A 15,282-nucleotide genomic window follows, 5' to 3' on the forward strand; every position below is an offset into this window, starting at 1 on the left:
ATGGATTATGTCATGGCTTCTACCCCAGCAGGCTGGTCAGATGGACAAAGGCCCAGGCAATGTCTTCAGGCCTTGTTTTCCACATCTGTTAACTGGATCCAGGATCCTGTTTTCTCAGTCACACAGGAACAACATAGAAGTAACAGCAATGCAAAGAATGGTGACAATTCAACACCTGCAGAGGTGCCTACAGCAGGACCCTGTCTCAGACATTTTCAGCCAAGGGTGGTTGTATGGATTGTCATATAGGTTAGGAAACTGGAAAAAATGTTTACAGAGGTGGTAAGGCCTGAGACCACTTCACAGGTTTGGAGCTCCAATCGAAAGGTTCTGTGCCACAAGCTGTATGACCTTGTGCAAGCTGTGTCTCTGAGCTTCACTTTTCTCCTTGTCAGGGAGCTAGCCAGGGCGTGGTCATGGTAGCATAGCTGGCTCCTGTTCATTGCTGCAGATGGACAACTGTTTCCCCTCCAACTCCCCCCTCCATGTCTTCCCCCCTTCACCCTGCTCTTACCTCGCTCCTCCTCCTCCTTCCGGACCACTCTTCCCTTGAGAGCTCGACTCCAGGCCCCACCATAGTCACCCATCTTGGCTCTCTCGTTGGTATCTTTGCTCTTGAAGGAGGGCCCATATCTGCGAGCAATGCTGGAAGCTTCCCCCACATCCCGAAAACCTCTGGCCAGATGCAAATCGCCTTGGAAGGGCAGATCAGCGGCGATGCCCTCTGCCGGGCCCCCCACCACGGGGCTGGCCTGGGTCTGTGAGACAGCAGGTTGACCCCCGAATCCAGAGTGCAGGAAAACAAGGCTTCCAGCTGTCAGGTAGAGAGCCAGGAAGGTGAAAAAGCGCAGGGGTTTCCGGCGGAAGTACCGCTGGAATTTGAACCAGAGCTTGGCCATAGCAGGGTCATTCCGGACTTGCTGGCTAGGGCTGAGCTGGTATGCTGGGGAGAGGATGGAGGGGCCTTGGTTTCCCAAGCTGCCCTTCCAGATGGAACCCCTGCAAGAGTTTGAGTCTGAATTCCTCTACAGAAGGGAATAGTGCAGGCCAGAGGAAGGAGGCAGGTCCAGGGCTTGGCTGAAGACAAAGCTCACTGGCTTCTGAGGTCAAGTTGAACTTCTGGGGAGGGCGAGGGAAGGAAAGGAAGCACACAGCAAATGGTCCCATTTCCCTTACATCTTGTTCTTGGCCTCTGAGTTCCCAGAGAACGCTGGAGATTGCAACTGGTGGAGAGTTTCAGGGTCACTCTGGGAAACCAACAGGTCACTCTTAGCCCTTTCTCAGCTCCTCAGGCCTGTGGGATTCGTCCTCCGAGGACACTGATTCTTGTCTCTTTACAGCTGGGGAGCAAGCCTGGAGCACCCGGGTTCTGGAGCCAGAGTCTGGAGCCAGGCCTTTATCCAGTCAGGCTTCTGGCTACCTGCAAAACAGAAGGGTGCAGACCTGAAGAACCCCTCACGGAAGCACAGACTTTAAAGGGGTCCTGAGCAATTTTTCTTTTTTGGGGGGAGTGCTGAGGCCCATAAAAGAGAGGAGACCATCCATGACACAAAACCTCTTGGGAGCCCCACTGTACCACAGCCCAAACCTGAGTCCTTCAGAACTCTGCCTTTTCCTTCGAGCAAAATAGAATTTGGGGCTTGAGTCATACTGGGGGTCTTGTGGGTGATCCTCAACATACCTAGGGAATGGGCCCCAAGTCCTCAGATGTTCAAGGCCCTGATACACACGGCACAGTGTTTGACAGAAACTACGCAAACCTGCACACACATCCTGCAGCATCTAGTAGTATGTAAATGTCAAAACTTAGGGACTAACAGAAAGAAAACAACATCCTGTGCGTATTCAGTACAGATGGAGCTTTTTTCCCCTCTCCCTGAGTATTTCCTCTTAATATTGAACCTGTGGATACAAAGTAGCCAAACTCCAGGGGGTAGTGTTTTTTCCTAGTCCTACCAGCAAGGGGTGTTATGGCCATCTTCAGCCTTGTGACTGCCCCTCCTAGCCCATACAGCAGCTTGGGGGATTAATTGCAGTTCAGGGTATAGTCTGCCATCAACACATTCAGGAACTCTGTACTGAGGACCTACCAGGAACCAATCACCTACCAGAAACTTGAAAGACATGAATGAACAAAGCAGACACAAATCCACACCCTTGTCAATCCATCCATCCATCCATCTATCCATCCATCCATCCATCCATCCAACCATCCATCATCCATCCATCCAAACAGCCTATGTGTCTGTTCTTCATCCTTCAGTCTACCAGTCCATCCATTCATGAAGCCATCCATCTGTCATTCATCTGTCCCTCAGTCCCCTATCCACTTACTCATTAAGTTAAGCCATGTATATATCCATCCACTCATCCATCTCTCTTTCATCCATCAGTCTACCTTTCCAACCATTCGTAAAGCCATCTTACCCATCTGCCATTCATCCATCCCTTTAGCTACCAATCTATCCATTAAAACAAGTCATCTGTCCATCCATCCATCCATCCATCCATCCATCCATCCATCCATCTATCCATCCTTCTGTCCATCCGTACATACATAATACATATATATCTGAACTGTACTAAGTTCATTGATCCAACGAACTCTTGACCCATTCATTTCCCCATTAACTTAAAAACACATGCTGGCTGTCTACTATGTGTGTGTGCTAGGAATGCAGAAACAATCAAATCTCTACATTCAGGGAATTCACAGTCAACCAAGGGAGAAAGCAATGTAAACAGTAACTACAGCAGACAACAAGAAACCCCATAGTAGATGTTGCAGTTAAATAACCAGTTGAGAGTTGCAGTTTATAAATGGCAGCTGTGTTGCCAATCTAGGACCAGATGCCCATAAAGCCTATATCTCAGCCATGCATCAATCCTTGTATCCCTTTGTAATTGTGGCAACTACAAACACGCAGTAAGTGCCCAGCCTTAGGTTTCAGGCCTCAGGAGGCTTGGGCCTCTGGTGTGTGGGTTCCTGAGCATTGGTAGTCCAGGCAGAAAGGGTCTGTAACTGCCTGGGGGGATTACAGGAGGGACTGCCCCACAACAGGGTCCTTGGATTGGCCAATGCAAAGGTTCCAGGTGAAGGAACTGTAGAGAAACAGGTCAGAAAGCTGGAGAAGCACACAGGGCTCATGGAGCTTGGCCGTCCTGACCATATTCCACTGGCATTCGTGATCACACTGACCCTGTACGAAGACAGTCGATGCAGAACATTTCTTCAGCTGGATCAGGATGAGAAGATGCCAATGGCCTCTGTGAGGTGAGGGGGTCCAGTGCAGGGAGAGTGTCTTGGGTTCCAGCAAATCTCAAGGAGAGCTCTGCTCCTTACCCCTCTCCCATGCTCCCATCAGCAGCCTGAAGGCCCGGGGAGGTGGGGGGAGGAGGGTTTTTTTTTCCTATCTAAAGCTCTCTGTTCTCCTTCCATGTCAGGTCCATAATCCGTCCTTTAGGGGGCGCTAATGAGCCTGAGACACCCTTCATTCAAAGAATGGGCTTGTGTCACCTGTACCATCCTGCAGGGCCACTGGTGGCATCTTGGAATCGGAGCCCCGTGTAGGTGGGACAGCACTGCACATAGTTGCGGCTTTATCCCCAGCCTCGATCACACAGTAGGACCCCAAGAAACCTCAGGAGGAGAGGATTGAATGGAGAGAGCACAGTGCTGGATGTTTCTAGAACCAGAAGTCCTAGGCAGGACAGTCCACCATCCTCAAAGAGATCTCAAACACCCCTTATTTCCATATCTGCCCCGCCCCCAACTCTGTTTCTCTCCGTCTCTGTCTCCCCCTTGTTCCACCTCTTCACTGTGCTTGACGCCTGAGCCTCAATGCCCCCTTGAGTGGTGTGGAGGCATCCCCGATTCCTGCAGAGGGCGTCTGTGGTGAGACTGTCAGCTCTGGGTGCTGGCAGTCTGTATTTCAGGTGTCTGCAGCTCCAGTGTTTGCGGTGTGCAGTGTGCAGAAGCCTCCGACTAGCTCAACACAGTCTATTTTTAGCACCAGTGCCCACCTCATGGGTTGAGCTGCCAAGGAAAAGCAGTGCTGGGTGGAGCCTCTTGTGAGAAGGGAAATGAGAGGCACATGGCCCGGGCACTGCCTGTCCTGTGGTGAAAGGGGCCCGAGTCCTGAGGCTCCAGCCATGGCCGGGTGGAAGGGGACAGGCCCCAGGGATCCGATGACTCCCCGATCTCCCAATCGGGGCCAAATAAAAGCTGTTGATGGCTTGGTGTCAGAGCGCTGGGAAGGGCCACCATCTGTGGAGTCTCCAGGAAACTCCAGAGGTGACAGTTCAGTTTCACCCTGGGGAAAAATAAAACCATACCAGAAACCACCAGGCTGGCAGGGCGTGAGGCACTAACTGGGCGGAGGGGTGGAACAGTCACTGTGCTAAGGTAGGCCTCACCAGGCCTTTTGAGGGGGCCATTGACCTCTCTGTACCTCCTTTTCCCTTCTAGACTGGGGACATATTAGTTGATGAGTTAAATATATACAAGTATATACTATTATGTTCACATATAGTACATGCAGAGGTCTCCCTTGTTTACACATTTACTGGGAATATGAGGGTTGTCTGCCCAGGATCCCTTTCTCTTTCTGGTTTAAGGAACTCATAGCCAAGCACTGGTGGTTTCCATCTGTAACCCTAGCTACTCAGGAGGCTGAGATGTGAGGATGCACGACTGAGGCCAGTCGGGGTAGAAAAAGCCCCCAGGAGACTCTTACCTCCAATTAACCAGCAGCAAAGTCAAAAGTGTATGATTCAAGTGGTAGAGCACCCGCCTTGAGTGAAAAGCTCAGGAAAATAAAGAGCAGGCAAAAATGCTATTAGCATCCTGGCCTTTGACATCCAGCCATCTGCTATGATGTAATGAAATTAAAAATAAATAACCATCAGAGGGACCATATGGTGCCCATTATGAATAAATATCACGATTCCATGTCCTCCTGTTCCATGAACCAGCCTTATGGCCTCATTCGCTGGCTGTGACCATTGTCCCAAAGGGGTCAAAGTCAGACCGGCCTACAGGGAGCTAGCCCAGCTCCAAGCTGGATTCCATGGTGGGCTCTAAGCAAGTGGCTTCTGCGTGACTCAGTTTCCTCAGCCGAAAAAACAGGGCCAATCCACATGCTTCACTGAAAGTGGGAGGGTGAGTGAGTCCCCATAGGAGACACGATTTCTTAATAGTTACCCAAGCTGATGTTTATTGAGCATGTACTGGATGAGTGGCCCTGTCCCAGACAATTGTTTACCTCTTGTGGCTTTCATAATGTTGCTGGAGGGGTTAAGTCCTATGTGCAATGCCACACAGCAGCAGGTCGTGGAAATGAAGAGTCCAGGTGGGTGCCTGGATTCAAAGAGGTGCCTCTGGTGGGGGGTGTTGGCTCAGCGAGTGCAGGTCCAGAGTATAGGGAAATCTTGGTACAATTCTGGCCAATCCTTGCAAACCTGGAACTTTTTAGAAAAATAGTCTTCTGGGTATGAGGAAAACTACAGGTCCAAGCATGGCTCATGTGGGAAGGCCTCTGCTGAGCAAGTGTGAAATCCTGAGTTCAAACCTCAGGACCACCAAGAAAAGGTTTTTGTTTTTTAAAAAACAATTTAAAAGGGTGATTATGATAGACAGTAATTACTTCAAAACAGCTAACAGCCAGGCATTCGTGGCTCATGGCTGACATCCTAGCTCCTCAGAAGTCTGAGATCTGAGGATTGTGGTTTAAAGTCAGCCCAAGCCAGGAAGGTCTATGAAAGTCTCTTATCTTCAACAAACTGGCAAAAAGCTCAAAGTGGAGGTACAGTTTAAGTGGTGGAGTACCAGCCTTGAAGTTGGAAAAGACAAATGAGAGGACAAGGATCTGAGTTCAAGCTCCAAGATGAGAGAGAAAGGAGAGAGAGGGGAGGAGGGAGGGGAGAAAGGGAAGGGGAGGGAGGAGAGAGAGAGACAGAGACAGACAGACAGACACAGACACAGAGAAAGAGAAAGAGACAGAGAGAGAGAGACAGAGACAGAGACAGAGACAGACAGACAGACAGACACAGAGCTGGAGGGAGAGAGGGAGGGAAGGAAAGAGCAAGCTATATTTTACCCCATCACAAAGAAGTCACAAGTGTTTGAGGTGATGGTCTCTGATCTGATTGGCTCACGCTCCGGTGTCAGGTGTCAGTGGAAACCTCACATATATCCCTATGTACAAGCACAATGATTCTAAGTGAATTTATCAGTTTCTGAATAGCTTCTCTTGGGAGATAAGGAAACTCATGGACTTGAGAAGGCCTGGGTCCTCTGCCGACTGTCAAGGTGACACGTCTTGTCAACGCTGGGCACGAAGGGGTCAGAGGAGTGGACTGAGAATGTCCCCCCTCCATGTCTAGCGGTGTGATAGGAGCGGTCCAGGGCTCAGGATGTGTCCCCACCCTCTCCTCATCTGCCGTCACCCCCGCTCCCAGCCCCTGATCTGCAAAGCAGCTGGCCCTGCTGACTCTGTTCCCCAAGAAGAGAACCCCCAAAGGCCCTGGGTAAGAGAAAGCCTTCTGGAAGCGTCCTGCCCCTCCCAGAATGCTATTGAGTCAAGGAGGGCTCATTTGCATAGGCTTCTCTGATAGGCTGCCAGTGGCTTCTATCACAGGGTGATGGAGTCTAAGGGGGGCGGCTCAGACCTACAGGGGGTGGCGGGGGGGGGGGGGATGGGGAGGGCTGGTGGATGGGAGATCCAGGGGATCCAGCCGTGTCTCAGGGGAGCAGGCAGCTGAGGTGGGGTGGGAACTCATGTCCATTTGTCCACTGCTAAAGCTGAGGCCAGGCCACCAGGCCAGGCCACCAGGCCGGTCCACACTGGTTGCAGGTGACTCTCAAGTTTCTTTCTGGGTGCAGCTCAGAGACACATGAGAGTCTCATGGGGATTTTTCTGCCATGGTGGGCTTCCAACCGTGATCCTCAGATCTCAGCCCCCTGGTAGCTAGCCTTCTGCCGCCCGGCCTCTGTGACTCTTGCTTCTGGAGGATTTCACATATCACAAGTGCACCTTGCAGGGGCTGAGTTTTACTTACTGCAGGCAAACTGCATGGAATGAAAACCACACACCAGCCTCAGACCATGTGCAGCTTTCCCATTGAGCTGGCTGCCTTGTGGACAGGAGGCTTCTGACACAAGGAGCACCTTCTCTGGACACTTCACCGTCCCCCTCGCCCCTCCCCCATATCCTCACCTAGAGGGACGGGATGCCAGCTGGGGCAGGGGCCCAGCCTGCCACCTCTGCTTTTGCCTGCTAGCCTGTGAGAGTGTGATACTCAGGGCTTGTTTTTGCATTTGTTCAGAAGGCCTGAGTCCTGAGAGAGCCAGATAATGTGACTGCAGGAGAAGGAGGGATGGGGAGACTAGGAGGTTTCCTGTGGCCTCCCTGCCAGGCCTCCTACCACAGCCCGGCCACCACTGACATTTGGGGCCGGGAGCTTCTCTGCTGGGGATGGGGGTGTCCGTGCACTGCCCCCCTCCCCATGTGTGGTGGACTAAGGGAATCAGAATGGCACTGGCCCCTTGCTTCAGCGTCCTTCATCTCCCTCAGCAGACACACTAGCCAGTCACCCTGAGATCCTCAATGGCCTCACCCAGGGGCAGGGCCCAGGGAGAAGAATGTGTGGGGGACGGGGTCAGCCACCTGCTTCTTTTTGCCCCAAGCACTTGCATGGAGGCAGAGGTTGAGTGAGGCTGGGATGCAGAGCTGCCATGTTGTCCCTACTGGACAGGCAAGGACACGACACGGGGCCCTGAGGGAGGAAATAACTTGTCTGGAACCAGGTAGCCAGCCAGGGACAGGGTCAGTGACTACGGAGCCTTCACACAGAGGGGGCCCATGAACCAGTGAGTCAAATCTAAGCGCTCAGGAGAAAGCTGGTGAGTGGGCTCTTGTCAACAACGTTGTCACTGTTATCACCATCGTCACCACCCCGTTTGCCATCATTGCATTACGATGCTGTCATTCGTCATTCTCCTCACGTCCCCCCCACCACCACCCCTGCCATCAATAACATTGCCGCCATCAGGATCACCAGTATCCTCATTACCATGGCCATCTCTCTTCTTCACTGTCCCCACCCTCTGTGCTGTGAGCATGAACCATAGCGCTGAATGGCCCGTCCCAGCCCAGCTGTGTTAAACCCAGCCCATAACACACCCACAACGAAGGCTGATGCCGAAAGACTATCCTGGCTTGAGAGGCACGCATCCATGGGCGCGCCTATGTCTGGGAAAGCTTCCTTGGCTTGGAACGAGGCCACGCACATGGTGTCGGGGTGACTTTGTCTGGGGGTGCACACGAAGAGGCTGCCATTGCCGCTCAGTGGATTCTGCATTCTCCCCAGCACCTCCAACGCCCCCCCTCCAGGGCTGGATTATCCTTCTCACACAGAGGGCATCTTGTTCAAGCGTCCTAGTGGTCCAGCCCTACCAGCCAGGCCTAGAGAGTCGCTGTGAGCCTCGTTCGGTGTGAAGCCACCTTGGGGAAACGGCCTGCCCACGACTTCTTCCTCCCTCCATCCCTGCCTTGCCCTGTCCTGCCTGCCCTGCCCTCCCCTGCCTGCCTGCCCACCATCCCCTGCCCTGCCGAGCTCTGTCCTGCCCTACCTGCCCACCAACCCCAACTGGACTGCTCGAATGACTTCTTTAGAGGTGATGACAGGATGGTGACAACAGATTTCTGTCTATCTGTCAGAGAATCCTTCCTCAACCTAAAGACTTGGGGTGGGGATGGGGGTGGGGGTGGGAGGGATTCAAAGGATGTGACAATGTAGTTTTGTGGTCCTGGGCGGAGCAGAGCCAGGAGATGGTCCTGGAGTGGGACCTCTGTGGTTTCACTGAGCATCTGCTATGTACCTGCCAGGCACCAGGCTGGAGGCTGAGGCAGCAGGGACTGGACGGAAAACCAAGGTTCCCCCACCTCCACCCCAGCCTCTCACACAGCCTGGGGACAGGAGCTGGTTGGTTGGGCCACCCAGAGGTTCCAGATCTCTCCTGGCCTGCTGTTTACTGCTCTCTGCCCCTTGCTCAATGTACTCAGAAACAAATCAACAGGTCATCCACAGCCACCGTCCCAGAGGGCCCGGGGTGGGGGGTGGACTCCCGGTGAAGGGGACCCGCCTGGCCAAAGTCATCTGAGGTCTGGACTCTGAAGTGTAAGGTTGTCCTCTTTGCAGGGCATCCTGTGTGGTTTGGGGGTTGGGGGGCTCTACTGTGACCTGAGAGGGAGGGAGGGGTGGAGGAAGTGAGGGCTGAGAACAGGGTGGGAAGTTGGGAAGAGACATCAAGATAGGGAGCTGAACACAAAGTAGTGCCACGGCACTACTACAGAAACCCAGGGTTTCTGCCTCCTGCCCCATGCCTCTGCTCTGGCCTCATGCCCTTGGCCTCAAGCTGGACCAGGGATGGGTAGAAGCCTGAAATAGCTACAGCTTCTAGGCAAAATTAGTGCCCACATGTGGTTCCATTCATCAGTCCAGCTTCAGCCTTGTTATTTTCAAACGACATGGCACCGGGAACGAATGTGCAGACGTGGGGGAGGGGCGAGGAGAGGTTGGATTTCTTTGGAAATCTATTTCTTCTTTTTCTGGGAAAAGGTCAGGCACCTCAGGGTCCTGCAGCCTGTCTCCTTTCACTCTTCTCCTCCCAGTATTTCTGCCTTGCCGAGCCCACATTCCTCCAAGCCGAGCCCACATTCCTCCAAGCAGTCCATGATGCTACACTCAGCTCCATGATTAGGTCCTGCCCTACTTCAGCCAATTAGACAGCCATCTCCCTTGCCTGCCTTGCTGATTGGTTCAGGAGCAGACAGGTCACCAATCGGGACTCATGAGACTTCACAGGTGGGTCCCCATTTCTGAGGGATCTGAGTGGGAAATGAATCTGAGTTCCTGGGGCCTAGAGCCTAAGGGAAAGGCAGGGATGTGGAGACACTAAAAGCCAGTGACTGGCATTGTTAGAGCCTGGATCAGATCACATTTGAAGTAAAATGCTAATGTATCTCTTTCTTTAAAAGCACACAACAACAACAACACAATTTTTGTTTGTGTCAAGCCTGGAGTTTGTACTCAGCCTCACAGACTTTCCTGCCTTTGCTGGCTTTGAACTCAGAATCTCAGCCTCCTGAGGAGTTAGGATTATAGGCATGCGCCATGGGTATATCCAGCTTCTGGATCTTGGTGGATGGTGGATCTGTGTTGGGAGCCAGAGTGGAATCAAACTGTACCTTGACTTGCATCAGACGATGGCTATATTGTCTTATTGCTTTCTGGCCCTATTCTATGTAAATGACCTGAGAATTACCATATGAATGTAACACCTGGAGGTTCCCTGGGAGAGGAGGAGGGAAGAAGGGGGAGGGGAAAATAAACGCGGCAGTCTAGGCAGTCTTTTGCCTGGACTGCGGACATCCCGGACCTAGTGTGTCTGTCTCTCTTCTTTTTCTTCCTAGTCCTTGTCCCCTATTTCAGGAACCCCAATCTGCGAACCCTGGTTTGCTGCCGGTTGGCCCCGGCAGATCTGGAGGTCTGTGAGCTGGGGGAAAGGACTTTTCAGAGCATCTGCTTGAGCTGTGTTTTGGCTATTCTCAAGATGAAACACGTTATGGGAGTTGAACCCACGTCTGTGACAGGTGTGTATGACCTTGGCTTCGGGGAGTGCACGAACTTTGGGAGTGGAAGGAAGTTTTACAGTGAAGAGTTTAGATCGTGGAGGGTTCTGGAGGTGGAGTCAGAGTTCTGGCACTCTTTGCTTCCTCCAGAAAGAGCAAGGAAATGAATACCATGCGCCACATGCGGTCTCCCTCACCATCTGAGGGGGCTGGAGCCAGACATCCTGTCTGCACGTGAGCAAGGGAGTGAGCAAGTGATGGAGCCGAAGCCCAGAGAGGAGACCTGGCCTCTGAGGACACACGGCAGGCAGGCCGCGGAGCTAAGGACCTGTAGACCCCTGCTCTCAACACCTCCCTGCCTCCCCAGCTGCGGGTATTCTACAAAGTCCTCCTGATCCTACCGTGTTTCTGATTCAGAGAAAGACAAAGTAGGTGGATTCACCCAGATTACTTTCTGCACTCTCCTTTGGCAGGATCCCCAAAGGTAATCAACACTGTCGGGGAAAGATGGGGGATTTGCTGGGAAGCAAAGAAGCACTGGTGGGCTGCAATGGGAGAAATGTCCCAGGAGTTCATTCTCTACCTCCTGCTGGGTCCCCCCCCCCCACCACCAGGAAGCCTGAGTCCCCACATGCCCTGTGTGGAGTCCTTATCTGGGCACTAAAGGCAGGTGCTGAGGTGCTAGGTCCAACCTACACACGAGGGAGTGGAGATGCAGAGAGGGAGAGCCACTGACCCCATGGTACAGAGCCAGCGGAACTCACACACCAAGATCCAGGCCCAGCTTGACGATTTTGCTCAGAGGTCATCTTGGCCTGATTTTAGCCCAAACCCCAAAACCATTCAATCACAGTGAGAAGGAATTCACTCCAAATTCTCTTTCTACACCCCTGATTGCACCACAGAGAGGACATTGTTCTTCATGCTGATTCCCAAGGCCTCTTCGTCACTCTCTACCCTGTCTCTGTGACACAATCTCAGGCCCAGAGCCTCAGTACTCAGGGCCTGAGCACTGTCCTTGGGCTTTCTCAAGGCTAGAGCTCTACCACTTGAGCCACAGCACCACTTCCAGCATTTTCGATGAGTGTGGTACCAAGGCATTAAACCCGGGTCTTCGGTTAAACTCCCAGGCCATGATGGTAATTTTAAACACTTATTTAAGGAGGGGCACTGCTGATTTCCTACTTGCAGGTAAGTTAAACTCCCCAAATAAACAATTTTCAGTAAAAAAAAAGAAAGAAAATCAAAGCAATCAATGAAAATGTATTTTTAAAAAAACCGATTCAAAGAAAAATAAACAAATGCGTGTGTGAGTGGGGAGGGAACATGACAAAAGTGACACGTCAGTGACTTTGCCCCCCCTCATCTGAGGATCCGTCATAGACAGAATATGCGCTCCCTCCTTCCCACCACCTCAGGCTCCATGTCCATTCCCATGAGGGACCCCAGGTCTCTTGTCTTGGAGGTGGACAATGGAGTCCCAGAGATGGGTCTGCAGACTCAGAGAGACAAAGTGCCCCCCCTCAGGTCACCAGTACAGAAGGGGCTGGCACGGGCCTCAGCCCCTCATGGGACCTTTGGGCTGCTGTTAGCTTGGCCCTGGGTTCTGAGCTGCAGGGCCAGCAGGGGCCTGTTCCAGGGGGCTGTGGGGGGAAAGGACATGGTGGCCAGTCTGGGTGTAGCCATGCCACATGGTACGTCTGGACATTGTACTCCACCTCGGTGCCCTTTCCATGTTCTGCAGCCACCACCTCCGCCCCTCCTCCCTGGGGAGGGGAGCAATTTGATCCCCAGGTGTCCAGTTCTCCACTCACTCCAGGAAGGGGGTCAGTGGGGTGAAACTGTAGCTTCAGCATAAATTATTGACCCAGAGCTGTAGTGGCCACCCAGGGACTTTGTGTGTAGCCCATGCTGAGGCTCAAGAGATTTGGGGTCCATCCTGGCCTGTGTGGAGGGCCCCAGAGACCTACTCAGAGCCTAAGAGAGAGGATCGTGAGGCCGCAGCCCCAGCCCAGGCCGCTGGCCGAGTGTCTGAGAGTCCTCTCTGAGCCTCCCACCAGCCATGGGGAAAGTGATTTGTGCCTATGTACCCTGCATGTCTCTCTCTGTTAATTGCAAGTAACTGGCCCAACATTTTGTAACTAGAAAACACAATTATAGAACAGAAGACAGAAACAGACTGCTCTGACCTCTGTGGGAGGCCAGGCCCGGGCACAAACTCAGAGGCCTAATTAAGCAGCAAGATATTGAACATCTTGGCTTTTATACAGAAGGTTTTTGCGGGGAGGGGTACTGGAGCTTTAACTCAGATCCTGCCTGGCACTCTATCGCATGAGCCATCATACTGGCTCTTCCTTCCTTCCTTTCTTTTCTGGTTATTTTAGAGCCCTGAGCTGGCCTCAACCTGTGACCCTCCAGATCTCAGCCCCTGGAAGAGCTAGGATGACAGACATGAGCCACACAAACCTGTCATCCAAGTACTCTCTTTAGCTCTTAAACATTCAATTCTTGAGCCAGGGTGCCAGTGGCTCACTTCTCTCATCCTAGCTACTCAGGAGGCAGATATCCGATGATTACAGTTCAAAGCTAGCCTAGGTAGGAGAGTTCATGAGACTCTTATCCCAATGAACCACCAGAAAACTAGAAGTGGTGCTGTGGCTCAAAGTGGTAGAGTGCTAGCCTTGAGCTGAAGAGCCCAGGGACAGCATCCAGGACCAGAGTTGAAGCCCCATGACTGACCAAAACAAAGCCTATTATGTGCCAGCCGCTTCCCGTGTCTTATTGGAAATGGTCACTACCATTTTTAGTGGGCAGATGCTCCCCAAAGTGCTGAGCTAACTGGTTTGGCTAGGGCTGGGGAAGGGTGAGGAAGACGACAGGCAAGCTGGTTTGAGGTTGTCTGGTGGCCAGAGACGGCGCCAGCAGGCGACCAGGCCTCCCTGCTTCCCAAGCACTGTGTCCCTCTCCTCCGGATAAGGAGCCAACTCCACCACCTTCATTTCTCTCTACCGGACAACCCAGCACACCACCCAAAGGCAATTTTTTTAAAAACATCTATATTCTGGGCATGTGAAACACTTTGTGTTTTGGTAAACATCTAGGAGGTACCTCCACACAGTTAGAAAATAGTGTCATATTTGAACTGCAGCAGCAGGTGGCTTACTGCTGCAGATTTGTGTGCGTGCATGTGTGTGTGTGTGTGTGTGTGTGTGTGTGTGTGTGTGTGTGTGTGTGTGCATGGAGAAGGTCAATATATATTTCAAAAACAAACCCTAGCACATCACTACCTATGCATATGGATTGCTAATTGCTTCATAAATAGCAACTCAATTAGTATTTCTAGGCCTTCTAGTTCTAGTCTATGTCTTGCTGTAAGTGTTGACCCTCTAGGGCTGCCATGTAAATCAGAACGCCATTTGCCGGTCAACCAGCCATTCAACAACCAGATGATAGGTTTGGCCCTTATTCTCTGATGGATGCTTGGGGCTGCATGTTTTGTGTATTTATATGGTACATCTAGCACATCAGGAAGAGTATTGGTTCTGATTTTCGGGGGGTGAGGTAGGCCCCCATCCACCTTTGTCCGAAGGCCCGTGGCCTAGTTCCCTTTCAAACCTTCCTTTTGCCTCAGCCCCGCCAAATGGGCGGATAGTAAAATCACATCACCTCTGAGCTATGGGGAAAGTGAGGGATCCTGGGACCCAGGAAAAGCACACAGCATGGCTGAGGTCCTGGGGTAGGTACAGAGCTGAGACGCACCGTTCAGCTCTCAGACTCCCGCCCAGGATCCTGGCCACACACTCACCCTATGGTTGCAGCTGGGGTTTGGGGTGCATCATCGCTGCTGAGAGGCAGAGTGCACACCCTCGGTTCCCACCCACTCTTCCTAGGTGGTCACTGGTCCCCCGCCAATGGCTGTGCAGTCGGCTTGTCCTGGAAGGTTTTAGTTTCTCCATCAAGTGTGAGCAACCGTTTCCTCGGAGCTCACTATCATCATTCAGAACTCAAATGAACACCTCTCCAGGCTCTCCTGGCATTCAGAGTTTGTGTGGAGAAATCCACAACTGTTATCTTCTTGGCATGGTCATAGAGCTCCCTCTTGGATTTTGCTCCCTTTGAAATGAGCTCCTTGTTTCTTTAAGTCCAGAGTTTTCGCAGTGATGTCCTCCCAGTGTTCCCTCTCTGGTGCTAGGACGCTGTGTGCCTCCATCAGATGGGTGAGAGTCTCTTGCTTGAGGCTGGGGACATTTTCTGTTAATATCTTTTTTTTTTTTTGCCAGTCCTGGGCTTGAGCTCAGGGCCTGAGCACTGTCCTTGGGCTTTCTCAAGGCTAGAGCTCTACCACTTGAGCCTCAGCACCACTTCCAGCTTTTTCTATGTATATGGGGTACTGAAGAATCGAACCCCGGTCTTCATGCATGCTAGGCAAGCACTTTACCACTAGGCCAAACTCATGCACTCTCTTAATATCTTTTTGACTAGGTTCTTAATGCCTTTTATGTCCAATTCTTTTCCTTCTTCTACTCCAATTAAATGGGCCAAATCTGCTCGTTCTTTCGATGCTTCTCTGAGTGTTTTCTGAGTGTTTCTCAGTGCCCGGGATGGTGTGTTCTAATTCCTCTGCTTTACCTCCAACTCCTGACGCTCC

At 52.1% G+C, this 15,282-nt stretch overlaps 1 protein-coding gene across 3 annotated transcripts in view; it reads right to left on the reverse strand.

Annotated features, from left to right (window-relative positions):
* Positions 1 to 15,282, reverse strand: part of Wscd2 (WSC domain sialate O sulfotransferase 2) — a 46,222-nt gene that overhangs the window by 18,071 nt on the left and 12,869 nt on the right. For 2 of the 3 annotated variants that reach the window (XM_090320342.1, XM_090320344.1), the window contains exon 2: positions 515 to 1,420. In XM_090320342.1, coding sequence (XP_090176468.1) covers positions 515 to 899 — 385 coding nt within the window. In that variant the 5' untranslated portion in view covers positions 900 to 1,420. Of the gene's footprint in view, positions 1 to 514; positions 1,421 to 5,264; positions 5,459 to 15,282 lie in introns of those variants that run through there. The other variant, XM_090320343.1, reaches the window with a different exon arrangement.

This window comes from Megascapheus bottae, chromosome 28 (genome assembly GCF_031878675.1).
Source record: "Megascapheus bottae isolate mThoBot1 chromosome 28, mThoBot2.hap1, whole genome shotgun sequence".
Taxonomy (NCBI): domain Eukaryota; kingdom Metazoa; phylum Chordata; class Mammalia; order Rodentia; family Geomyidae; genus Megascapheus; species Megascapheus bottae.